Below are 27272 nucleotides of genomic sequence, written 5' to 3'. Positions count from 1 at the left end.
GGGACAGTGTCTTCTCAAGCAGAATGAGGAATTTGCTGTCATTTAATGGGCATGATCTCAGTGAAGCCAACATATGACAAAAATTGACTAGATATATATAAAGGACAAGTTTCAGCTTTTTCCTTACAGATGTGTAATTAAAAACTGTCTTTCAAACAACACAGGCAATTTTTTATTCTTGTGGTCCAAGATCAGTACCAAAATGCCAGTGAAAAATAACTGGCACCAACCACCCATACCACAAAATGCCTCTCCAACAAAAATGCAGTGCTTGTCTCTATAAGATATTAAAAGCCTGAGATTTGGAATACCTTTGGCTAGAAAAAGATTTCCAAATTCTACGCACCTACATCATTTGTTAAGAAGGATAGATGACTTGGGGACTTTTTAATATTTTCCATTCATTAATACAACAACAACAACAACAACATACAAATGCTATTAAGCTGCCTAAACCAGTGTTTCCCAACCTTTTTTGGGCAAAGGCACACTTGTTTCATGAAAAAAATCTCGAGGCACACCACCATTACAGCCCCGTGACGTCAGCGCGCAGCGTCACGCCGGGAGGGACATGAATTGCTAGCAAATTACATAATCACCTCCTTGACGGCTGGCTCATCTTCTCCGAAGGCAGAACCCCATTAATTAACAGCACAGACTCACACCATAGCCAAGACGAGGGGGGAAAACCTCAGTCATGCACAATCATGCACATGTGGGGGCTAAATGAGGACGAAGACCGGGCAGAGAGCAGGGTTCAAATCACCCCACCTGGCCAGGACAATCCCTGGGTGCTCCCTTGGGCCACTCGCCTGACCCACCTCGCAGGGCTGTTGTTGCGAGGATAACACGGGGAGAACCACGCGCGCCCCCGGGAGCTCCTTGGAGGAGAAAGCGGGCGATGAATGCAATGCACGAAATATATGAGAGGCGACCAGGTTTTGCAGGTGAGGGGCCCCCGCCAGCCTCCGCTTCCAACACCCGGCGCAACGACGCCGAAGTTTTCCCCCGGGCTCGGCTCGGGGAGCAGCGCTGCTCCCCCCGGCTCCCCTTCGCCCTCCCGGCTCTCTCTGCCGCCCACTGGGGACCCCCCTCACCTGCCAAGTCCGGAGCGCCAGTGGAAGTTGCATTCATGCATGCAGGGCGTCGCGTTGCCATTGCATTGCACTGCACTCCATGCAACGCCTGCATGCATGCATTGTCTTGCACGCCCGCCAAGGGGTCTCCCCGCGGTCCGATGTGTCCCCTCCGGCGCGGATGCAGCATTGCAAAAATAAAAAAAACCCCGACGCAGCCCTACCTGGGGGGCAGCCTCCGCCTCCGCCGCTCCGCCTCCACGGGGATCCCCGGGCTCCATCCTGCCGCCCGATCTCCGCGGGGGCGCAGGCAGGCTGCGCGGGGTCTGCGCGGAAGAGCCCCTGCCCGACCGGCCGCCGCCGCCGCGCTCATTCCATGGCCGGGAGAAGAGCGCTTCAAACAAAACGCCCGGCCCGCCAGGCCACGCTGGGAAACGTAGTTTGCGCACCCCGCGCGGGCGCGGAGCCCAAGGGCGAGGGGACTACGGATCCCGGCAGCCCCCGCGCCAGGGACGGAGGGGGAGAGGCCGGGTGCAGGGATGGAGGGACGGGTGGGCGAGCGAGTGAGTGAGTGGCAGCCGCCAAGCCTTGGCCGAGAGCCAGGAAGGGCCTCCCCGGAGGAGGAGGAGGGAGGCGCAGAGCGGGAGGGAGGGAGGGAACCCCAGGGGTCATCTAGTGACGGCGCCCCAATCGAAAATGTGACTTAAAAAAAAATATCTTTCGAATTTTTAAATTTTTCCCGCGGCACACCAGGCAACATCTCGCGGCACACTAGTGTGCCGCGGAACAGTGGTTGGGAAACACTGGCCTAAACAATAGAAGATACTTATCCTATTTCACTTTAAAGAAAGGAATATATATAACTACTCATAAGATCAATAAGTTTTAAAAGTGCACTTTTAAAAATTTGCCATTAATTATTTAACCTGATATGGAAAGTGCTAATATTCATTCTCCAATGCTTGCAAAGAGAATGCAAGCATTTCACTTTCACAGGATTTCCTCAGATAGATTAAAAAATAAAATTCCAAGTTGGAAACAGAATTAAGCAACTGTTCACATCATGCAATCGGACTACACATTTTCAGGGCACAACAATGTAGGTAGAGCTACTTTGGGAGCTGTGCACCATGTAAAAAATAAAGCCCTTACTTTAAGCCATGCTATATATTCCTAATCCATGGCCTGGCATAATTGGCAATTAACAGCTCCCATCAAATGCAAGAGACTATATACATTTCATTCTAAGATTAGACTATCGAATGACTGCACTCTGCTTAGAAATCTCAGAGACACCAAGAACTTTCATTTTTATCTATAGGAACATTTGCTAAGACAGCAATAAGATGCCTGACTCTACATTAAAACAAGAACTGTTTCCAATTAATGTATCTTCCTCATGAGTATTTTTATCTCTGCCTTTCCTAACTTGCACTGAATTACCTAGTAAGATTTAGAGAGGGCACTAATTCCCAAACTGTGTGGTCATAAATACTAAAGTGTGAAAAAAGTTTCGGAGCCTCAGACTAGGCCATGGGGAAAGACCCCATACCCCATACAGCTTTAGCTGCCAGTATGTGAAATGAGACACCATCCTGAAGACAAAGATGCACTTGGATTTCCCAAAACAGTCATCAGTACAGATGGCAAGAGCATGGGAATCTCTGAAGCATTCATTACCACTGCCCAGAAAGCACACCTCCATGCTCTGGACACCCTGGGCAGTGACTTAATTAAGCACAGGGGAAAGTAAGTCTCCACTATGATGCACTTTGAACTAGAGCATCCTGCAGTTACAAGGTATCTTTTGAATTTAAAAACAAATTTCCTCCTATTTTAATCAAAAGTTGTTTATGGAATCAAAAGTTTGAGAAATATTTACGTAAAATTTCAAAATATAGGTCTCTAAATCAAAGCTATTGCATTTTATTTCAAAGCAGTCTAGCTGAATCAGACCAAAGGCCCACTTAGTCCAGCATCCTGTTCTGTGACCAACTACATACCTATGAGAAGCCTACAATAAAGATATGAGAACAGCACTTGTGTTCCCCAGCAACTGCTAATCAGAGGCATACCACCTCTAAAACTGGATGTAATACTCAGCCATTGATAGCCTTATCATCCATGGATCTGTCTAATGCAATTTTAAAGTCATCCAAACCGATAGTCATAACTACCATCCTGTAGCAGAGAATCCTAGTTTAAATATGTGCTGTGTGAAGTACTTCTTTTTCTCTTGTTCTGAATCTTCCAACATGAGCTTCACTGGATGAGCCCTGGATTCGACTACAGTGGTACCTTGGTTGTTGAATGGCTTGGTTCCCAAACAAATCAGTTCCCGAACGCTGCAAGCCCACAAGTGAGTGTTCTGGTTTACGAACGTTTTTCAGAAGCCAAACATCCGACACAGCTTCTGATTGAGTGCAGGAAGTTCCTGCAGTCAAACAGACTCCTTGAACAGATTAAGTTCAACAACCAAGGTACCACTGTATTATGAAAGGTGAAGAATGTTCTTTTAGCCACATTCTCCACACAGTGCATCATTTTACATATCTCTATAATGTCTCTCCTTACCTGTCTTTTCTTCCAAACAGAGAAGCCCCAAATGTTATATAACTTTTTCTCATAGAGGAATTGCTCCAGGGCTTTGATTATCTGGTTGCACTTTTCTACATCACTTCCAGTTCTGCAATGCCCTTACTGAAGTCAGGTAACCAGAACTGTACAGTTCTGTACACCTATTTCAACAACTACTTATCCCTGTTTTAAGAACATAACAGACACAGGAGCACAAATTTTAGAATCTACATTACAAATAACTAGCCTGTGGCCCTCCAGATGTTGCTGGACTACAACTTCCATCATCCCTGACCCATTCAATATACTTGCTGGGAAGTGGAGCCCAATTACATCTGGACAGTCACAACCACTTAGCTGTCCCGATCTATATCCTCCAGATGGATAAAAATCAGTTCATAAATGCACTAGTTTTTCATGTGTTCAGAGCTCTTTCAAAGAAGCAATAGGCATTACAGTGGTGCCTCGCAAGACGAAATTACCGTATTTTTCGCTCTATAACACGCACCAGACCATAACACGCACATAGTTTTTAGAGGAAGAAAACATGAAAAAAAATATTCTAAATGAAATAGTGGATATATGATTTTTGTGGTTCATGCTGTGGCCACAGACATGTGATCTGACAGTGAGTTTGACAGTGAGTTTGGAGTAGCCCAATGCAAAAATCCTGAGGATCCATGTGGATCCATGCTTTGTAACCACAGAGGAGGGAAGGAAGGGGAACCATGGATCCTCTGCTCACGACTGCAGCAGATCCCCCGCCACCCGCAGGCATTCGCTCCATAACACGCACAGACATTTCCCCTTACTTTCTAGGAGGAAAAAAGTGAGTGTTATGGTGCAAAAAATACGGTAATCCGTTCCGCGAGTTTCTTCGTCTAGCGGTTTTTTCGTCTTGCGAAGCAACCCTATTAGCAGCTTAGCGCTATTAAAGGCTTAGCGGCTATTAAAGGCTTAGCGGATTAGTGGCTAAAAGGCTATTAGCGGCTTAGAAAAAGGGGGGAGCGGAAAAAAATCTGAACACTCGCAAGACGTTTTCGTCTTGCAAAGCAAGCCCATAGGGAAAATCGTCTTGCGAAGCAGCTCAAAAACAGAAAACCCTTTCGTCTAGCGGGTTTTCCATCTTGCGAGGCATTCGTCTTGCGCGGCACCACTGTATCTGCAAGAGGACTGTACCGCATGCATGACTACATAAGACAGAGCTGTTCCGCCTGGCCTTTGGATTGGAGCCAATTTGATTCCCTCCGCCCCCTTTTTCTTTTTTCTTTTCCTTCTCCTGCAATGAGGCTTCATTTTAATATTTTAATGTTCCATTATTTTAATGTTGTATTTTATTTTTGTTTTTAAGTTGTAATCACTCATCTTGTTTTTATTATTGCTTGTAAGCCGCTCTGAGCCCGGCCTTGGCTGGGGAGGGCGGGGTATAAATAAAAAATTATTATTATTATTATTATAACTGAATTAGCTGCGCAGCCCTCACAGACAGTGTTCTTAATCCAAGTTGTTCATAAACCAAGCTGTTCTTAAACCAAGGTACCACTGTACATGACCAAAGAGACATGCTTAACACACTTAGAATGTCCTACGCCTATAACAGTAAGACATGCCTTGAGGAAGGGCTTTCAAAGGCATTCACACTCTTAAATCCAAACCTATGAAAATATATACTGTATCATCAAGTGGATCCCCCATCTCCCAGTGATGGAGTCTCATAACTGGATCCCCCACTTATTCTAGTAATAACACTGAGTCTCACACTTGAGGGCTTTGTAAAGGCTAACTCAAGTTCCTATCCCAAGTAAATTACAAATTGGGACCAGACCCTGTCTGAGGTTTGGGTCCAATTTCTAACGGGCACAAAACCATCTCAGTCCTTTCCACTACAGGAGGGTTTTTTTTTCCAGCTTGCCAGGGCAAAGCAGCAAGAGGCTAGAATCAATGGCGGCCGGGGGGGGGGGGTCAGCAACTTGGAGCGGTCGCCCCTGTAATTTACTGGGGACATTTGATCCTGTTCTCCAACCGAAACAGAGCGGCTGCCAGATGCCCTCCGAAAGAGGAGAGGGAATCGGGGAGGGCAGAGGAAACGCTACGTACATTTAACTCCAGCGATCCTTCCCGCCCAGCCAAAGGTGAGGAAGGATTGGCGGAGGCGACCATGGGCTGGGAGGGGCCGCGCGGTCTGCTGGAACCCCAAGGAGCCGCTGGGCTCCGGCACGTGAGCGGCCTCCCGCCGAGCGCGCGCGGCCGCCGCCGCCTCCCAACGGCTTCGCCTCCCCAACGTTCCACTCCCAACGGCCGCCCTCGAGCCCCGTTCCTCCTCTCAGCCCTTCTCACCATCTCGTCCCCGCTGGGGCCATCGGGGTGTCCGGCCCCTGAGCCGTCGGCGGGCCCCGGGCTGGCCCTTCCCTCGGGGGTCTTCCTCTCGCTCGCCCCTTTGCCTCCGCCCCGCGTGGCGCGCCTTCGCCGGCCCCACAGGTACAGGGCTCCGGCCCCCAGCAGCAGCGGCGCCCCCAGCGCCAGGGCCAGCTGCCAGCGCGGCATCCCCGAGCCGCTCCCGCCCCCGCTGGCCTCCACGGGCTTCGAGGCGGCCATGATCCCCCCCCCCCCCGTAGCAGCAGCAGCAGCAGCAGCAGCTCCTGCCGCTGTTCCTCCGGCCGCCGCCGAATCAGCCCAGCAGAAAGGGAGAGCGAGGGGTCAACGGAAACGAGGGGCATAACGGGAAAGGAGGCCTATTAAAGCTTCCGCTCGCCGCGTTCCTTCCCATTACCAGCAAGTCCTAGGCTGCAGCGCCACCTGCTGGCCGGATGGAGCCAGCGCAGACAGGGCAGAGGCGGAGGAAGGAGGAACACCCGTCCGTCCACCTGCTGGCGGGAAGCGGTGTAAGCGGAGAATGCAGAATCGTAGAATTGCAGAGTTGGAAGGGTCCCTAAGAATCATCTAGTCCAATTACTGTGCAGTCACGCAAGGGAATGTTACTGAAATTTCATTTCGTGCAGGGATGAAAAAATGTACATCTTGCTAACACGTGACATATCTTAGACGTGTATGTATATCTATTAATACATACGTATATATGCAAAACTCATATAGAAATGGGAATATTTTTCACAATTATGAAATAAAATCACATCAACAAAAACCTCATTCAGACAATAAAATAACGAACATTTGTGGGGATCACATCAGCAACCTCTACTTCCATCTAATATACTCTAGTATGAAAACAGCTTATAATGGTGCATGGAAAACTCTTGGCACAATCATGTACCCACTCCCCACCCAGTTGGAACCTGGCAACTGGTGAGTACAGTGGTGCCTCGGGTTACAAACACTTCAGGTTACAGACTCCGCTAAGCCGAAAGTAGTGCCTCGGGTTAAGAACTTGACCTCAGGATGAGAACAGAAATTGTGCGGCGGCAGCGGGAGGCCCCATTAGCTAAAGTGGTACCTCAGCTTAAGAACGGTTTCAGGTTAACAACGGACCTCCGGAACAAATTAAGTTTGTAACCAGAGGTACCACTGTACAAACTAAGAACTTCAAAAGAAGGCTACAACATGAAACTACTGAATTGCAGTTCATCAAGAGGTTCAATGCTCTCTTTTGTAGATTCAGTCGTGGGAAGTGTTAACTGGTGTACTAATGCCAGGGTGTTTGTGCTGACAACTTATTTTACTGTGTCTCCCACAGCATTCAAACGTCTACTTTTTGCTTGGAGATGACAAATTTGAAAAATATTTGTCTGGTGACGCTGGATTGTCTGGTACACCCACCAGAACAAGACAACTAAGTGACTGTTTTAAGACCAACATGGCTGCTCACCTGCAAACAAAATGCTTCCTGTGTTGCTTCCGCTTGTTTGACTGCAGCATTTAGTGGAGGGAGCACATTGCATTTCCCTCCCAATTTCTTGCCTGCAGAATGCAGTGGAGGAAGAAAAACAGGTTTTGTTATTGCGGAAGAAGATGGGGCATGCTTGTTTGAACCTCTAGTTGGATGAGAAGGAGTTGTGGTCGACAAGGGTGCTGGTGCTTGTCTGGCTGATGTTTTCACTGGTGGGAGATGCACACTGAACATTGATGGTGGCTTTGCTGTTGGTCTTAATGGTGGAAGAGTAAAATCTGCCATTGCATATACTTCTGTGAAGCTCTCCTAAGAAGAAGAAGATATCTCTCAGATTTTATTTTATAAAATCTGAATTCACACTCTCTAGCCTCCTCCCCTGGAACTTTTTTTACATTATCAACAACTAAAAAGAAATCAGAAAATGTAAACTATATATGACTGAGATAATAACCATAGCCCTATGGAGAATAAGTCTAATCCTTTTCTTTAAAGCTCACCAAGGTAATAGCCCTTACCTTGTCCTGTTGCTATGGGCTTCATAAGTTAATCATCATTAATTAAGACATCCTGTTTCATGTTCGTCTTAAACATCCCAGCAATTGATTTAATCTGATGGTCTCTTCAGGGAGGAAGCAGTCTGTTATAAATGTATATGGTTTCTTCACCAGACAGTGTGGTGAGATGAATGTTTTGCATGTTTATATACTAGACATATAGATTTCAAAAGTTTGTGTTTATATTTTTGTTTGTGTTTATATTTTCCACAGGTGGACCACTTTTTCTGTTCTGGAAATATCAATTCATATATCATGAAACATAATTATAAGAGGAATAAATGTATAAATGCACATACAGTGGCAGATTGGAACAAGTCTTTGGTTGGCACAATGTAGTGTTAGCCAAATTCTAGAATCTTCCAAGGAGAGCCTTTTTGTATAGATGCAATGTGTAATTTGAATATTGGAAGAGAGAACATGCTATTTTGTACAGTCATTTAAGATCTATACTGTGCTAGTTCCTGAACATGGTCAATACATCAATTCTGCTTCCTGAAATTGCAAGCCAGATCTAAATCACAGCCTGAGCCTTGCAGGCATGTTATCATGGAAAGCTCTCCATTGGTATTGACAGCTGGTGCACTCAACAGCAAGACTATGAAGCAGGCGGCCCAGTTCTCTTGCCACCCTGCAGGGTGTGTGACATTGGGAATTTCTGTAATGGAAAGGTTAGAAACAAGTAGCAATTGTTAAAATAGATTACCAGGGCTTGGCTTGTACATATATAGACAAGACCAAGGGCAGCGCTGGACTAATATATATTTGTTGGGTTGCTTTTAGGTGGTAGCATTTTCTAAATAGAAGGGACCAATTTGAAATTACAGCACTATTCCCTCATAGTTGTGTGGCTATAATTCAGCAGTGCTGTTTCACATACATATTTCCCGTCTGTACATGGACTATGAAGAGGATGATGATCTTTCCTTTGCAAAATGGATGAGTAGTTTCTGGGGCCATAGTGTGACTGATGAAAGAGAGAGTAGAACACAGAGGAAGCAGCAGACAAGATCGCTGAGTGAAAGGAGAGCCTCTCTTCCGGTAAGACCGTAAGTAGAGAATGTGAAGAGAAAGCAGAAAAATGGGAGAGAAAGGATCATGCCCTGTGGTTGTGTACTTCAGACCTATGGTTGAATTATTGGATGGTGGTTTTATTTATTTTTTTAAAATCCAATACTGTACATAGCAAGATGCGAATCCTAAATGCTTTTCAGCATCCATGTTAATACAGTAAATTTCCACAACCAGAGCTAATAAATAAAATATAGATGAAAATATTGTAGAACTCAAGCATGAGAATTGTTCAGGATTGAATGAAGAAAATGTTTTTATCCCATAAGACCTTGAGTCAAATTTTCACGGCCAGAATTAATGGACATGTTTTGTTTGTATGTATGAATCTGAGCTGATGGAAGAAAAGTCAGTATGAAGTTTGTTGTGAAAATACTCTGGTTTCTCTTCAGATCATATAAATCTTTCACTTTTACTAATGAAGTTCACTGTGAAATAGGAGGGTGCCTTAAGTTCCACTCTGGCTGTGTTAGTTACTGTATTTTCAAATTTTGTTTATTTATTTGGAAGTTCAGAGTCTGCACAGAATTAGTGGGGAGCTGGGAAATTTCCCATAGCTCATTGCAAATTCCATGGCTACATGAATTGCTCTAAAACAAGATCATCAAACACAGTCCCTTGTCTATGTTTCCATAAGCATACCATCCCTTGCATGTAAAAGATCCTTGCAAGAGGGCATGATTAAATAATGTTGGGGCAGAGGAAGGTTTACCCCCCCCCCAATCCTTATAAATCTCCCCACAAGCTCCAACTAATTTAGTTTCAGTTGGATCAGAACTCTTTAATAGGTTAAAGAATCCTGAACTAGAGCAGGGGAGATTTGGATGGGAAGAGGTGTGTCTCACAGCAAGCATCTTCTGACCACAAGCCACTCTCCCTTCTGTTTACCTTTTTCTCAGCTGACCTTGAAATAACCTCAGCATTCCCTAGATCCAGGAAGGCAATGAATATGCTCAGTCTCCATCAGGCTTTCTTTTGCAGAGAGGGGGTGGAGGTTGTTTTGGTTTTTTGTTTTAATTAAGAATATGTTTCTGTATACCAGCAGAGTCCTTTGGGTATACAAAACCTTTGGCTTTCTCTGTGGGTGGTCCAGTTCCACTGCCTTTCCGATAGGCATGGGATCTCCAAGTTCATATTACCATATACAAGTGCAACAAAACATTATGATGTATCTCTGCCTCCTAACCGAGTTCCTGTTCAGGGTATGCATCAGCCAGCTATGGCCTTCCCTAGGACACCCATTCCATTCCACACACACCTTTGTTTTCTATTCTTTTCCAATTGATGCTCAACATTCTGTGGCTAGTGAGCATGCTCACTGGGGCTTTATATGGCTTTGGGTCCCTCAGGCTTAATTAAAAAAGGGGGGGGGGTTGTAGTTAGGATTCCTTCAAGCATGGTGATACCCCTGCCCCTGTTTCTCACTGTTTTGTCTCCTGTTTGAGGGTGATGGTGTATGAGAATCACTAGGGAAAATGTTAATAAGTTACTTAACAAATTCACAAAATGATTACTGGTCAATTAAATTTGAAAATAGACAATGACTCTAGCTAAAATAAACACTTTATGTTTCCCCAAGTTGTTGCATTCACCTAACTTCACTAAGGATCGACACAAACTTTTGGATTCGCAGAAAGTTGTGATGAGATGTGAATCACCAGGGGGAACACAGAGTTTTGAATCTGTTCCAACATGTGCCCAATTGACAGTTCACCATTCCATCCACTATCCATCCCACTTTTTCTATCTAATAGGAAGATTCCAGATAAATTCGGTACTGTGCTAGGGTACTTGGTATTTTCCATCTGGGGAGAACAGGGCAAGAAGAATGTGTGCATGTAAGAGTATTGGAGTCCACATAGGTTTACTTTCTGTGAGCAAAATTCCCGTTGGCTGTAAAATCTTGCTAAACAAATCCCAAAATTGTCACTAAAACAAATGATGTTCTACAAAGCTGTGCTTAAATTGCTAATGCAAAAGGTTAGGGAACAATTATATTTGTAGGTTTATTTTTAATGCATACAATGTGTGTGTGCGCAGGCGCGTGTGAGCACGTGAGAGAGAGAGAGAGAGAGAGAGAATATAAATATAATTCATTTAATTTACATCAAGAGTGACTACTAAAAAATGATATACAAATCCTTAAGGTATGTCATACTTAAAAACAATTCTGACACTATTTTTGAACATTTTAAAATATATTCATTACTCTGGTAAAAACCCAGCACCTGTGTCACCTTTTATGAGTAAAGGCAGTAGGGCATTTTCCAGTTCCAGTTTCCACACTATAACCCTATAACACTGCTACGGCATTATTTGTCATCTAAGAACAGTATTAAAATGCAGCACTTAATATAGTAATATATTGTGAAGCAATGCTCTTCCCCATGGCAAAATCCTTATACAACAACCACTAAAAGTATTGTAAATATCAGCAAAGATCTCTTGCTACATTAATTAAAAGATTCTTGTTTGCTCTTTCTGTCCCTTCCAGATGACCATGGCAACAAAATTACTGATGAATAACCTGTTAATTGCCTCTTGATTGGCCTCTCTTAATTGCTAGCTCTAAAGAAGGCTTTAATGACTGATTTCATCCTATTTTTAGAATGTTATTTTTATATAGAAACATAAATAAATCTATATACAAATGAAAAATCCACTGCCATGGTTAACAGGAAGCATTAAAAGAGCCGAACATATAAATTGGAAGATTTTAATTAAATGTGCATGAGTGCTAATAAGCTTCAATAGTACTTTTTCAGTCATCACTGAATAAACTTCAAAATCCACAAATCGAAAATGGAGGACAAAACAGACAACACTATAATGTACATATTTGTTCATGTGATTGTCTGGATTTTCCATAAAAAGTGCGTAACAAATGATAACAATTCTAGAGTAAAGTAAATGTGAAAACAACCCATTATATATGCAGTCCACTACTTTTTTCCTAGCCACAACCAACCAGATATCTCTGGGAGCTTACAAAATGGACATAAATGTCCCTAACATCAATTGTTCAGAGGTATACGTAATCTGAACATGGAAGTTTTATTTAGCTAGCGTGTCCAACATCTATAAATGCATCCTCCATGATTTTAAAAATCCTTTTTAGAGACCAGCGCTACAGCCTGTGGTAGTTAATTGTCATACTAAAAGTCTTTCATAGGATCAGTAGAACAGCAAGGAGGGAAATGGGCCTCTCTTTATACCCACATTGTACTCTAATAACTAGATTATCTATTCTGTGAAATTACAGCATTTGTCCTCAGCCTCTTACCCTCTTTGGTTTTAGTTATAAATAATTCAGTTAAAGCTACTTGTCCATATCTGTAGTACCTTCTTTAAAATTATAACTTGCCTTTAAAACATCAGAAGATCTAGAATCTTTCAATTAACTCATTTACAGCCCATTTCCTAAAGGAGTGCTTCTATTGATCAGATCAATATTCACTGCATAGTCACAGTGGGAACAATTCACTAAAAGCTTGTGACAGGAAATCATGCCTTTTGAATGGCTTTCCAGATACAGATACATGCATATAATTCCCACTTCATTATATCAGATAACCTCTCAAGTTGTTAGAAGTTTCTGTATTTCCTCCCCCTGCCACCCAAAAGCAAAATGGAATTCCCTGTGATTCGCTACAAACCATTGGTGATGGTGCCATCAATTTGTATTGGCCCACAAGGGAATCTTGCACAAAATTGGCTGTTAGTGGCTTTGATTCCTGTATGCATGTTCTCCTAAAGTTGGGGCCTCCTGATGCTAGATTAGAAAAGGGAATTTAGAAACAGCTTGTATGATTAACATGATTAATTCTGTACTCCCCAGTCTCTGCTGGGTAACATAGCAGGATCCTGGGTTTCTCTCTCTCAGTAGCATGAAACGAATAGGTAGGTACTATAGGGCAAGCACTGCTCTTTGGTGTCTCGTCACCACAACACAGCGGGCCCAAATTAAGGAAGGAGTTTATTAAAGCTAAGGCTGGGGTTACAAACAGGTTTTGGAAAATACAAAGGGCTCTTCAATCTAGTTTTTGAATATTCATCCTGATTTGCTTGCACAGAGCTTATGTGGAAATTAAATTATATCAACCATTTATTGAACATGTGTTCTGATCTTTTTATATAGTAAACTTATACAATATTGAGCATTCATCCTGATTTGCTTGTGGAGTGCTTATACCCCTTCCTGTTATTCATTCATTCCACACTTTTGGGTACATTTCTCTTTCACTTTCCTTACTGCAAATAGTCCATTTCTTTGGGAAGTTTTTATAGCTGACATTAGTGAGCTTGCATCTATACTATATTACCCTCATTTGGACAGCTCCTATGAATTCCCAATACAGCAGCTACTGAAGGACCAACCTAACCTCGCAGTAAGAACTTTGTATCATTATCACAGAATGCTTTCTATCTGAATTGTTCTCATATTTTACCTGAACAACCTGAGAACTTTAGTATTAAATGTTGGAGGTTTTAAATAAAAAATAATGACTTTTTAAAAGATGAATGTCATTGTATTCAGCTGTCACATAAAAACTATCCTTTTTCTCAAGCTTTGAGACATTTTGATCAAGGGTACTTACAGAACCAGATATAAAAACATTAGGAGAGAAAATACATATGGGAGGTAAATATTACAAACTAGAATGTTGCTCCTAGCCAGAAGTCCAAGACATCTGACAAAAATCCTGGCAGGAAATTCCTGTAGAAAGGCTTTCATTTGAATCCAATAGCTGGATGGCTGCAATAATCCATGAAAAAGGTACATAAGGAAATACTTCCAGTCAGGTATCAGTCTATGGCCTCATCTGCGCTGTACTTTTGAAGCAATATTATACCACTTCCTCCAAAGAAGCCCAGGAACTGTAGTTTTTTAAGGGTGCTGAGAGGTGTTAGTAGATCCCAATTTCCCTCAGAGAGCTACAATTCCCAGAAATCCCTGGGAAAAGGGATGGACTGTAAAACCACTCTGATGATACCACTTTCAATTTATAGTGCAGATGAGGCCTAAAGAGTTTTTCCCAATCTAGCATCTGAAGAACAACCAACCTCAAAGTATGCTTGGACACTGGGTAAGAAAGTAGCTGATTCCAGGTCCTTGAAAAATAATGAGTCCATTCCCACTCTGGCACAATATTGCTATGACTAAAGGTTGCAACCCTATATCCACTTAATTGGGAGTAGAACTCATTACCGGTATATTCAATGCAACTTAATTCTGAGAAGGTACATATAGGATTGTGCTGTAAACCATTAGGGGATTTGGTTATCAGCCTTTAACTGTGCCACTAGATTTCTAAAAAAATGGCTACCTCCTAATTACCTAAAAGCAGCCAAGCAGGAATAATGCTGAAAAATAAAGATAAATGGCTGGTGTGGGGAAGGCAGTTACTTTCTTTTATTTGAACTCAGTGTGTGTCAATAAAAATATCTTCCTTACACATAACAAATGAAATGATAAATAATATACATTTATCATTTATTTCATTATGTCAAGGCGGGTGACTAAAAACCGTGTTCATAAGGAAAGTATTATTTTGACTGCCCCACAGTATATAGCAACAGCCAGAGATCTACATCTCTTCAAGAATGTAGACATGTGATTTAAAACACACACATACGTGTGTGTGACTTCATATCATGGATGAAATAGAGTAATAATGTCGAGTGCCAGCTCGACATCAGTAAGAAAATCAGTCTCACACCAAGATAGGTTGAAGAAATATCGCTGCTCTGGCTCCTCTGGCTCCTTTTGGCTCCTCTGGCTCCTCCTTAGAGCTACTGCAGCACAGCCTTTATTGTGTGAAGTCAGAAAGATACAAAATACAAGCAAAGCAATTTGTTCTCTCTCAGCAGATAAGGACCATCGCACTAGACCATGCGAGCATCAGGCCATGCTAGTTGACCAATCATTTGGGACAGCACGAGCTATTCACGCGCTGTTCATGCTCCAAGGATGCTTTTAGCTATGAAATCACCCTGCAACAATAAGAACTTTGCTCATGCTCTTATGTACAAGCAATCATTTTCCCACATGCCCTCTTTTCTTGTTTATATTATAAGAGGGACCCTTAATCAGAATCGCATTCCCATTACCTAAGCGTTTATATTTTGCAACATAAATTCCCCCTGTAAGCCCTGTGGTGGGTCGTGGTCGAAACCACCATGCAATACATTGGGAAATCAAAGAAAAAGCAAGCATTGAATACAATACACCATAATAAAACCAACAATACATGCAATTACAATCAATAATATTTTTCTCAACCATAATCCATTAGGTAACCAAGAAAATAACCAATCCCATGGATCAAAACCTTCAGGTGGATTTAAAGGATTATGGGTTATCATTTGTTCCATACAATCAATAGTAGCAGAGATATTGGTTGATTGATCAGTTATATACATACAACAATGAGAATGAATTAAGGCATAAATTCCACCTTTAGAGGCAAGGATTACATTTAAAGCATAAAAAGTTTATAAAACAACTTCTCTTATTTCTGACATTTCTGTGTTAATCATTTTTAAAGCCAAGATAGTAGAATTAAACAAGGCTTCAGTCGAATTTGCCAATCTATGCAAATCACGGTAATTCATCCCTACACCTAAAGAAGGAAAAAGGGATCTAGAGATGGCTGTTCCTGCATAATGAGAGTGTTATGCTACGTGAGCCAATCATTAGTCTAGCATGAGGTGTTCACGCGCTCATCATGCTCTTAACAATATCTCGTGCTGCAAAATCACTCTGCAATAATAAGAACTTTGCTCATGCTCTTATGTACAAGCAATCATTTTCCCACATAATAAAACCTATTTTGTGTCAAATTTCTGCATAAAGATTATTTTTATTTTTATTGCATAATGATTCTTTTTTTTTTTTTACAGGCCAAGCTTTCTTCCATCCATATGACAAGGCTTCATGGTTCTACCAAGATCCCATCCTCAGGCCACCTAAAAGAACTGCAAGAAGATCACGATACAAAATGCCATTGTCATATGAAGGCAAGCAAAAAATCCTCAAATGGTAATTCTTCCCAGGGGACAAGTGGACCAAACAGTAGATCAAACTCCATACAGGAATTTTCAGAATCCTTTGAGAAGCAACTGCATTTCAAAAACAAGCGCTCAGTTTCTTTGGTAAGTGCAACCATTTGTATATGCTAATTGAACAATGTGTTTAATTTTACGCAATTTATACTTTTCAAGTGGTGAAGTGGAACGGATATAAAAAGTGCTTAGCCCAACCACCACCACTTCCACTTTCATATCAATATGGAATAATTAGTTGGTCTGGGTCAGCCATGATGTCAGCTAGATTTGAATGGCTTCTCCAGCTATCTTGAGCTATTTTACTCAGCTGTCTGACAATGTAGTTGTGTTTCTTTAAAGGTCCCTATATTATATTTAAACTTATAGTAAATCAATATGAAAAATTCCGTATTTTTCGCTCTATAACACGCACCCGACCATAACACGCACACAGTTTTTAGAGGAGGAATATCCGCAGGCATGCCACCCGTAGGCATTCCCTCCATAACACGCACAGACATTTCCCCTTACTTTTTAGGAGGAAAAAAGTGAGTGTTATGGTGCAAAAAATATGGTATTTAATAATTGGAACATTAACTCAGTTACCATATACATGCCATAGACAGATTATTAAATTAATTTTCAGTGCTCTTTTTCTTTCAGGAACCTGAAGGGATGAAAGAGAGGAGAGAAAGAGAAAAACTGCATATTCCCAAGAGCAGGTCTCGTAAGAAAGCGGGAGAAAAGAAGGAGCCAAAGAGAGAGCAAGGTGAAGGAGAACACAACACGGAATTTGCAGCAGGGAAACATAGTTAATAATTTCCTGATACCCAGGAATAAAGAGGAAATGTGTTTGCATCCATTAGGATAGACTGACTTTTTAAAGAAATGACAGTATAAAATAGATTCTGACACTTAGTTTTTATTCCCTAAAATTGCAAGTGTTATATAAGTAGAACAAAGCATAAATGTTAAAATTTAAATACTTTGTATTCCTTTGAAGCTGTTTGTATAGACTTGTTTAAAAAAACTACATTCAATCAGAAACATTTATCTAACAAAAGTGAGCAATAAATTGTCAGACAACCATTCAATGTGTTAATTTACAAACACAAATATAAATATGAAAGGCTTGATGGTTGTGCTAAGCCATATGAAGATGGCTTTTGTTAAAGTTGGAAGCTGAGCACAGATTCAGCAGTAGGCTCATGAAAGAGGAAGAATCATCCATACCTACTGACTACTGACTTGTGCTGCATGATTTTAAGTTTCATAGATAACAATACAGTGGTACCTCAGAAGTTGAATGGAATCCGTTCTGGAAGTCCCTTCGACTTCCAAAACGTTTGGAAACCAAGGCACAGCTTCCGATTGGCTGCAAGAAGCTCCTGCAGCCAATTGGAAGACACGTCGGACATTTGGGTTCCAAAGAACGTTCACAAACAGGAACGCTCACTTCTGGGTTTGCGGCATTCGGGAGCAAAAACAAGGCGTTCAGAATCCAAGGTACGACTGTATTGTAAACACCTGTATATAGTCATGTAGTGTATGAAAACAAAGAGTTATTCTGGATATTCAATGTCAAACCTTGTTCTTTTCTGTTTGTATAAAAGTAACACACGTTTTAAATATCCACCCAAAACAAATGTATAAATAAAATTGCTTTGTATGTTTAAAATTCTATATAAAGGGAACCAAAACTTTACTGAAGCTATCTAAAGTCTAAAAAAACAACCTCTTGTTGGGTCACCTGTTACACTTCTTTTATTTCTTCCACATCTCTGCTGCCTCATTTCTTCTTTTTCTACCACATTCTCATACCCCTCTCCTAGAACAAACATATGTTTCCACTGCTATTCTCCTGTCTCGCCGATCACATTATGGTACCCCTTCCCAACAGTCTGTGGCACTTTCCAGAATTCATATTACTTTTAAATTCTAAACTATTTTTTTTTATATAAATCACCCAATGGGCTTGGGTCAAGGAGTAGTCTATGAAGCAGGAGTTGGGAATCTATTTCAGCCCAGTGGCTATATTCCCTTCTAGGCAACATGCCATAGGCCATAGACCACTGGGTAGTTGTGGCTAGAGGCAAAAGTGGTTGCAGTAGTGAATATAAAGTTAGCCTTTGTACTGCAGGTTAGCATTTGCGCGCACTCAACACACCCTACTCTATCCTCTCTTCAGACAAGCTCTATCCCCTTAACCATTTTGGTTGTTCTTTTCTGAACCTTTACCAGCTCTATACCGTAATATCCTTTCTGAGGTGTGGCAACTAGAACCGTACACATTTTTGTTTAATGCCATGATATTGCCAGTTTTATTTCCGGTTCCTTTCTTGACAATCCCTAGCACGGAATTCAGCTTTTTCACAGCTGCTGAACACTGGCATCTTCATCGTTCAGCCTAGACACTGAGGTCCAGCTCTGAGGACCTTCTGGCGGTTCCCTCCCTGTGAGAAGTGAGGTTACAGGGAACCAGGCAGAGAGCTAGGATTAAGGGGATGGAGCAGCTCCTTTATGAGGAGTATCTGAAGAAGTGTGCATGCACACGAAAGCTCATACCAAGAACTAACTTAGTTGGTCTTTAAGGTGCTACTGGAAGGATTTTTTTTATTTTGACTATGGCAGACCAACACGGCTACCTATCTGTAACAGACTTTTTAGTTTAGAGAAAAGGCAAGTGAGACGTGACATGATAGAAATTTATAAAACTATGCATGGCATGGAGAAAGTGAAGAAAGATTTTTTTTTTTTTGTTCCCTCTCTCAGAACATTAGAACCTCTAGACATCTAATGAAGCTCAATATCTCCCAGATGCATAGTTCTGTGTGGGGTCTGCTGTGCACCCAGGTGCCCTCATACTATGCAGAGAAGAGAGCTACTTTTCTGAAGATAAAATCATAGAATCATGGAATCTAAGAGTTGGAAGAGAGTGCCCAGGGTCATCTAGTTCAACCCCTGCAATGCAGGAATCTCAGCTAAAGCATCCATGACAGATGACCATCCAACATCTGCTTAAAAACCTCCAAGGAAGAAGAGTCCACAACCTCCCAAGGGAGACTGTTCCACTGCCAAACAGCTCTTACTGTCAGAAAGTTTCCCCGCATGTTTAGTCAGAATCTCCTTTCTTGTAACTCGAAGCCATTGGTACAAGTCCTCCTCTCCAGAACAGCAGAAAACAAGCATGTTCTTTCTTCCGTGTGACAGCCCTTAAGTCTGGGAACTGTGTACACACATCTGAGCAGCTCTGCTCAATAACAAAGACTAGTTCTGAGCAACATAAATTACTGGAGGAGAGTATGTCAACGTCCTCTTTGTAAAGTACTGTATACACTCTAAACAAAAGTTTTAAGAGGACCAATACAGCATCTGTGTCTGGCTATTTGTCATACAGCAACAATAAATCTCTTTCAAAGACAGCATATTTTTATGTTGTTAGTACATCTCCAGAAATAATTTGTGCCATTTAACAGAAAACAATCCCCCCCACCTACCTGGGATTCAATTTTGTGTATCTGCTGCTTAGTAGGTTTCTCCATTGTTCCTAAGAGGGGAGTGCATTGGTGTTTTGACTTGCCAATCACACAGATGTTCAGTAGAAGTCAGATTTTCCTCCACCACCATTTGCAGAAAATCTTCATTGCTCTTTATTCATTGTTCATGATGTCCTTCCGTTTAAGGGCTAAGCAAAACAGGGAGGTTGGGGAGAAAACTGAAAAAGTAGTTATTTTCAGAATGGCTTCCTTCCAAAAATACAAACATAAACAACCACAGCCACTAAGAATATATTTCTGAAAAAGATAGATATGTAATGTTTGGTAGATGATCAAGTGTTGCTTATGGTAAGCCATTTTACAAAAGCAGGAGACAAGAATACTGTAATGCAAAATCTTTATATAATGAATGTAATTTAATTTAATTACCAGCACTTGAAATCAGATTCAGCTGCCAGACCAGTCAGCAAAGTGTCTCAAGCTGGCATTGCTGACAAGGAGTTATTTACTTCCAGGCACTCATCTTTAAAGCTGCAGGTCTGGATCTTCTGCAGCAAATTTCTTACATAACTGCAGATAAGCAACTTTCTGTGACAGAACATGGCCTCTGCTATAGACCGTCTCTGCTTGTGACCTACAGAATATGGCTCCAGCACACAGTGACATTTATTTTGATTGCTCTGGGATTTTTGAGTCACTCAGAAAGTCATTAAAACCTGAATGTTTTAATGGAGTTTCCCAAGTGCTGAAATGGCAAATGGGCTGCTTCGGAACCAGATCACAATGGACCTCTCTTTTGGTGACATAATTGATTTTTGTATATACCACCCTTTACTTCACAAAATCAAGGTGATTAAAGAGTGGGATTTTGTCTGCTCTACCAGGACACATTTATGTATGGAGTATGACCAGTTTTGAAGGAAGAGAGTCTAACTTGAAGGTGTTATCAATGGTTCTTAATTTATTTCAACATGATCTTTCAAAAGCATTTGGTCAATGCAGCAATGAACATTACATCTATACTAAGGATTAAATCAAATAAATAGTGGATTTATGATCCACTTTTTGACTCGGATCCAAAGTCCACACAAAGTCTATGAGCAAACTATCCTGGAATGAGCTTTCTCACTAGGTGGTTTGGTTGGGAGTGGTAAGGAAGACTTTATCCCACATCAGGTGCATATGTGTGACAAATGCATAGTAGATGTGTGGCAAACACATAGTAAACTCTGTATTCATCTCATCTGTACCTAAGCCAATGATGTCCCTAATTACTTTGGAAAGCATGAAATCTCCAATGTACGGTATATCCATTTCTTTTAAAGAAAAGTTTGCAAAATTCATGTTCAAAGAGAAAAACAACCACTTTATCATTTTAATTGTTTGGCTCATGGTGTCATGACATGATGTTAATGAATTCATAATTAGTCATTAATGAAACATCAGAACTCAAAGCTGCATAACTCGGGTGTACTAAACATTACTTGGCAAACGACAGCAAGGAATATGTTCCATTTTAACATTTCTTCTCCCACGTCTTTGCCTAATTAAACAATCTAAGGCCTTTTAAACTGGGGGAGGGGTGTATTGTTTCATTTGTTACTATTTGTTACTATTATATATATTTGTGTTTTTATATTGTTAACTGCCTTGTGATCCTTGGGAGAAGAGAAAAGATTTTGCCTGGTCCCTAAATATTTTATATATCCTTTAAGATAACCAAAAGATGGTTGGTTGGTTTTTAGTACATTTCCAGAAGGCAAGACCTAATTTTGAAGAATTTCTTGAGTGACTAATAATATATGTCAAAGAATTACTTACACTGCTGGACATTTTTAGACCTAACAACCTACTGGGTATCAAGCAGTGTAGGAAACATTTTGCCACACTATGTTCAACTTTGTAATCTCCATATTTCAATGGGAAATAAATTGAGCTCCACTCTATTAAATTGTAAGCCACAATAATAATTCAGAAGACAGGTTGTTTCCTGAAAAATATCCAAAACTTATTCATGAAGTAGCCTATGTATGTCAAGCAGCCTGATGAACCCAGAAATAGAACTGAGAAACTTTCTCGGGTCTTTTGCAATGAGAAAAATTCTCAGAGTTTATTTTCAAATAACGACTGAATTATGTTACTTGTTTTTTACCTTGAGGTTTTCAGCTGATTAAACAGTTTTAGTGTATACAGTATTCTGTTTTCAATGGGATGATTATGGCACATGATAAGAATTATTTACATTGGTATCTACCTGTGCATTGTCTTAGCCACATTCACATGCAGAATGTATCTAAATAGATGAGATTACCTTATTATTAAAACAGGTTTTGCCTGAAGTCTCTTTTCTCTGTAAGCCATCCTCATTGTTAATAGTTGTTGAAACAGCCAAGTTATTGTCACATTTGTGATGAAGATCACAGGAGGCCTGCATCAGCAGAATTATTAACTCAGCAGTGATGTCATCAGACAATGGACTAAGCCCATATCCTCAGTATATAGTCAGAGCAGTAGCAAGCATATTCAATAGTTTTGGCTCTCCTGCCCCCCTCCAAAAAAAAACCTGGGAGCTGCAGTTGGTTAAGGGTGTGGGGCTATAATTTACAGAGTGGTTTAATGATCAATCCCTCTTCTGAGGGAACTTTGATAACTGTAGCTCTGTGAGGGAATAAGGGTCTCCTAACAACTTTCAGCACCCTTTACAAACCGTAGTGCCCAGGATTCTTTGAGGGAACTATAACTGTTAAAGGCGGCAAGATGCTGTTTTAAATGTACAGTATAGTGCAGATGCGGCCTAAAATGGCTTTTCTGGTCGGGTACAACAACCCTATGAGGTAGCTTAAGAGGCAGCGACCAGCCCGAGGTCACCCAGTGAGCTTCATGACTGAGTGGGGATTTGAACCCTGATCTCCCAGGTCCTAGTCTGACACTCTATAACCACTACACCATACTGGCTTCCTAGAGTACTTCTGCTATGGGGCAGCTATGTAAATTAAGAAGGTAAAAAAATATAGGGAAAGCCATATATCACAGAGAAGGATCTGAAATAATTTTCTTGAAGCTTGACTTTGTTATATTCTGGATTGTTTTATTTTATGTAAACCGTTTTTTTCTTTAAATATAAAGCAGTATAGAAATAATAATAATAAAATAATAATAATAATAATAATAATAATAATAATAATAATAGTTCAATTTATATAGCTGCATGCACATACTAAAAGCCCAGTCAGTACAGCATGAAACTCTTAATCTCAGGGTCTTGGGGGGTTCAAGCCCCACGTTGGGCAAAAATATTTTTGCATTACAGGGGGTTGGACTAGATGACTCTCAAGCTCCCTTCCCGCTCTTCAATTCTATTTCTAAATTTTGTATGTATTGCACACACAGAGAGAGAACATACAAAAGAAGATCATACTAAGTAGACCTAATGTAGTAAATATAAACTATTTTGGAAAAGTGTATTTGGGGAATTCATCTCGGCATTTAGCGCTGAAAAGAGACAATACTAAACTAGATACACCAGTGATGTGACTTCGCCCTTCCTACATTCCAGTATGCAGGGATAAGGTTAATATCTGGGAATATAGGCAAGTGACTACCAGAGGACCACAAGTATGTGGGACAGGAGTAATTTATGCAAAATTGCTCTTTTGGGTTATCTTCCCCTACTGCCCTTTCTAAGTCTGTCCCCCTGTATGCTCTGACAAGCAGGGCCGGTCCTACCATTGGGTAGGGTAACGCAGCTGTCTCAGGCGGCAGAGGCTGTGGGACAGGGAGAGGTGGCAAGTCAGAGCTGCCTGTATGCCCTGCAGCTTACCTTGAGCTAGTCTGCTGCCTCAAGTGCAGTGGAGGGCATTGTCCTGTCGCCAGCACCTGAAATCAGATTCAGCTGCCAGACCAGTCAGCTTCGGGAATGGGAGAAGGGCGTCATCTTGTCCTTTACCAGGCAGCAAAATGTCTCAAGCTGGCATTGCTGACAAGGAGTTATTTACTTCCAGGCACTCATCTTTAAAGCTGCAGGTCTGGTTCTTCTGCAGCAGATTTCTTACATAACCGCAGATAAGCAACTTTCTGTGACAGAACATGGCCTCTGCTATAGACCGTCTCTGCTTGTGACCTACAGAATATGGCTCCAGCACACAGTGACATTTATTTCGATTGCTGTGGGATTTTTGAGTCACTCAGAAAGTCATTAAAACCTGAATGTTTTAATGGAGTTTCCCAAGTGCTGAAATGGGAAATGGGCTGCTTCGGAACCAGATCACAATGGACCTCTCTTTTGGTGACATAATTGATTTTTGTATATACCACCCTTTACTTCACAAAATCAAGGTGATTAAAGAGTGGGATTTTTTCTGCTCTACCAGGACACATTTATGTATGGAGTATGACCAGTTTTGAAGGAAGAGAGTCTAACTTGAAGGAGATATCACCACCACCATCTTTCTGCATGCTAATTCCGATTGAATTCCCCAAGTGTTGTTGCTTAAGTAGCCAAAACAGTATCAAGCAACCAGACATGAGAGCAGCACACCACCATCCTTAGGGCAGTGAGGTGTGCAGAAGTACAAAAAACAGTGTTTAGAAAAACTCTAAAGGAGGGGGAGGGAAACCCCACAAAGCAGTCCAATGAAGACTATGCTTGACTAGTGAACTGAGAATGCTGGCTGTGAAAAGAAAAAAATCTGGAAAAACTGGATGCACATCACCACTCTCTGAGCACTGAGAGACTCTAGGGGTTCCAACACTTACCCAGGGTTCTGTTTCTTTGGAATGAAAGTCAGCTGACACTCTGCTGTCTTTTAAGATATTTTATTTGAACACAACCTGAGCATAGGATGGAAGGGCTCACAGCATTAACACCCTCATAGATCTTGCTTCCCCTTGCTTTCAGGGAAGCCCCAAAGACCAGCAAAGAGCAAACACGTCTCTCTCTCTCTCTTCTGCTTTATCTTCTTTCCAGCTCACTACCCACAGCTTGGCTATCCTTCTACATATCAGCCAGATGAGATGGGTGGGGAAAGCCCTCACCCATTTGGCACACAGAACCAAAGCCATTTCCTTGAAAAAGGAATTGGTTTGGCAAGCTTGGTTTTATATACCTCTATGCCCAGAGATGAAGGAACCCAAGAATCGAAAGGAACCAGAGTATCACCCAGACTGACCCCACAAGCTTGTGTGCGTGCACACATACACACACATATATACATATATATGAAGGAACCCAACTGCTTTCTTGTCATCCAGCACCCACCCACCCACTCACTCTAAGCAGTCCCCTGTTTGAAAAGGGCAAACTCTGAAGGCTCCTTCAAGAAACAAACAACACATTTTGTTCCAGGGACCCATTGGGAGGAGCCATAGCACAGTGACAGAGCATCTGCTGTGCATGTAGAACATCCCAAGTTCAACCTCCAGCATATGCAGGTGGGACTGGGAAAGACCCCCTTTCTGAAACTCTGGCGAGCTGCTGCCAGTCTGTGTCGACAATGCTAAGCTAGACAGACTGCTGGTAGTACAAGGAAGCATTCCAGGAATGAACGTCTCATGCAGCCAAAATTACACCACCTATGCACAAGAGGGAGGTATTGGCACACTTGGTAAAACCATAAGGTCGGACTAGATGTCACTTGTTGTACCTTCCAATTTCCAGGAATGGACGTCTCATGCAGCCAAAATTACACCACCTATGCACAAGAGGGAGGTATTGGCACACTTGGTAAAACCATAAGGTTGGACTAGATGCCACTTGTTGTACCTTCCAATTTCCAGGAATGAACGTCTCATGCAGCCAAAATTACACCACCTATGCACAAGAGGGAGGTATTGATTCTATGCCAGCAATGATGACTTTTCCTGCTCCCTACCCCCATCATTGTGTGAAATCTTAACATTGTAAAATGCCAAACATTTGTTTGCCTATCGTTTGTAGCACACGGATGTTTATCAGATGGCACAGAGATGTATGGCTTTCCTGGTTTTCTGTTCCCCGTTTTGCTTTTCTATTGTTTCTCTTTAAAAACTACTCTTTTACAAAAAAGAAGAAGAGGAAGAAGAGGAGGGGGAAGAAGAAGTGTGCAAACAATAGGCTTACCAGCTGCAATAGGAGAGTCAAGCATACCAACTTCACACAGAAGCACATCATTGCTTACTTCAACACGCCTGTGGAAACAACTCAGAGGCCATGAAAGAAGGAAGGGTATCAACATGAAGATTTAAAGGAACTATTGGAAACTCAAGGCAGTGGAGATATAAGATGATCAGAGCCCCACCGAACTTGAAGCATGGGAAGTCCCAACAAAAAATTATAATTTGGCAGAATATTTGGACTATATGATATGTATTTGTATAATTTGGAATATTTAATGTGATTTGATTGGATTGTTAAAATGGAAAATTTAATAAAAATTATTTTTTTAAAAAAATTCTAATTACAACCAGGAAACAGAAGCCTCTGAGGATGATGGATTCAAGAAGAGAGAAGAGGTCACCCTTTCCCTGTGCTGGAGAATAAGGGCCAATTTTAATGGGGTCTTCTTCCTTTTGGGGCTGTGCAGGAATTGGTTTGGCAAGCTTGGTTTTATATACCTCTATGCCCAGAGATGAAGGAACCCAAGAATCGAAAGGAACCAGAGTATCACCCAGACTGACCCCACAAGCTTGTGTGCGTGCACACATACACACACATATATACATATATATGAAGGAACCCAACTGCTTTCTTGTCATCCAGCACCCACCCACCCACTCACTCTAAGCAGTCCCCTGTTTGAAAAGGGCAAACTCTGAAGGCTCCTTCAAGAAACAAACAACACATTTTGTTCCAGGGACCCATTGGGAGGAGCCATAGCACAGTGACAGAGCATCTGCTGTGCATGTAGAACATCCCAAGTTCAACCTCCAGCATATGCAGGTGGGACTGGGAAAGACCCCCTTTCTGAAACTCTGGCGAGCTGCTGCCAGTCTGTGTCGACAATGCTAAGCTAGACAGACTGCTGGTAGTACAAGGAAGCATTCCAGGAATGAACGTCTCATGCAGCCAAAATTACACCACCTATGCACAAGAGGGAGGTATTGGCACACTTGGTAAAACCATAAGGTCGGACTAGATGTCACTTGTTGTACCTTCCAATTTCCAGGAATGGACGTCTCATGCAGCCAAAATTACACCACCTATGCACAAGAGGGAGGTATTGGCACACTTGGTAAAACCATAAGGTTGGACTAGATGCCACTTGTTGTACCTTCCAATTTCCAGGAATGAACGTCTCATGCAGCCAAAATTACACCACCTATGCACAAGAGGGAGGTATTGATTCTATGCCAGCAATGATGACTTTTCCTGCTCCCTACCCCCATCATTGTGTGAAATCTTAACATTGTAAAATGCCAAACATTTGTTTGCCTATCGTTTGTAGCACACGGATGTTTATCAGATGGCACAGAGATGTATGGCTTTCCTGGTTTTCTGTTCCCCGTTTTGCTTTTCTATTGTTTCTCTTTAAAAACTACTCTTTTACAAAAAAGAAGAAGAGGAAGAAGAGGAGGGGGAAGAAGAAGAAGAAGTGTGCAAACAATAGGCTTACCAGCTGCAAGCATA

General features: G+C 41.7%; 2 protein-coding genes across 8 annotated transcripts in view; one reads left to right on the top strand and one right to left on the bottom strand.

Annotated features, from left to right (window-relative positions):
• TOMM70 (translocase of outer mitochondrial membrane 70) overlaps nt 1–22112 on the bottom strand; it is a 47569-nt gene extending 25457 nt beyond the window's left edge. Inside the window, exons 1-3 of one of the 5 annotated variants that reach the window (XM_081198991.1) lie at nt 21981–22112; nt 19670–19857; nt 7477–7806 (exon numbers count right to left, since the gene is read on the bottom strand). In XM_081198991.1, coding sequence (XP_081055117.1) covers nt 7477–7806; nt 19670–19714 — 375 coding nt within the window. In that variant the 5' untranslated portion in view covers nt 19715–19857; nt 21981–22112. Of the gene's footprint in view, nt 1–5750; nt 5816–5990; nt 6271–7476; nt 7807–19669; nt 19888–21980 lie in introns of those variants that run through there. The other 4 variants (XM_081198992.1, XM_081198990.1, XM_081198993.1 and 1 more) reach the window with 4 other exon arrangements.
• On the top strand, nt 6000–17155 carry LNP1 (leukemia NUP98 fusion partner 1). 3 transcript variants are annotated; one of them, XM_081199095.1, is made up of 4 exons: nt 6000–6131; nt 8838–9095; nt 16029–16280; nt 16836–17030. In XM_081199095.1, exons 2-4 carry the CDS (start codon nt 8952–8954, stop codon nt 16986–16988), a joined length of 549 nt encoding a protein of 182 aa, XP_081055221.1. In that variant the 5' UTR covers nt 6000–6131; nt 8838–8951; the 3' UTR covers nt 16989–17030. The 3 variants fall into 3 exon arrangements, with proteins under 3 accessions (XP_081055221.1, XP_081055222.1, XP_081055220.1); XM_081199094.1 differs by lacking the exon at nt 6000–6131 and adding an exon at nt 7813–8001; XM_081199096.1 differs by lacking the exons at nt 6000–6131; nt 8838–9095 and adding an exon at nt 6404–6535 and having other exon boundaries at nt 16836–17155.
• Nucleotides 22113–27272: the final 5160 nt, after the last annotated feature.

This window comes from Podarcis bocagei (genome assembly GCF_964188305.1).
Source record: "Podarcis bocagei genome assembly, chromosome: 6".
Taxonomy (NCBI): Eukaryota; Metazoa; Chordata; class Lepidosauria; order Squamata; family Lacertidae; genus Podarcis; species Podarcis bocagei.
The sequence above is the reverse complement of the archived record's forward strand: the minus strand, read 5'-3'. Positions and strand labels throughout refer to the sequence as shown.

Excerpts from the sequence above, each read along its gene's own strand:
- LNP1 (XM_081199095.1), top strand. The coding sequence starts at position 8,952 with ATGGACTATGAAGAGGATGATGATCTTTCCTTTGCAAAATGGATGAGT. Across the intron at positions 9,096-16,028 it reads AAAGGAGAGCCTCTCTTCCG|GCCAAGCTTTCTTCCATCCA; the intron begins GTAAGACCGTAA and ends TTTTTTTTACAG. Across the intron at positions 16,281-16,835 it reads ACAAGCGCTCAGTTTCTTTG|GAACCTGAAGGGATGAAAGA; the intron begins GTAAGTGCAACC and ends TTTTTCTTTCAG.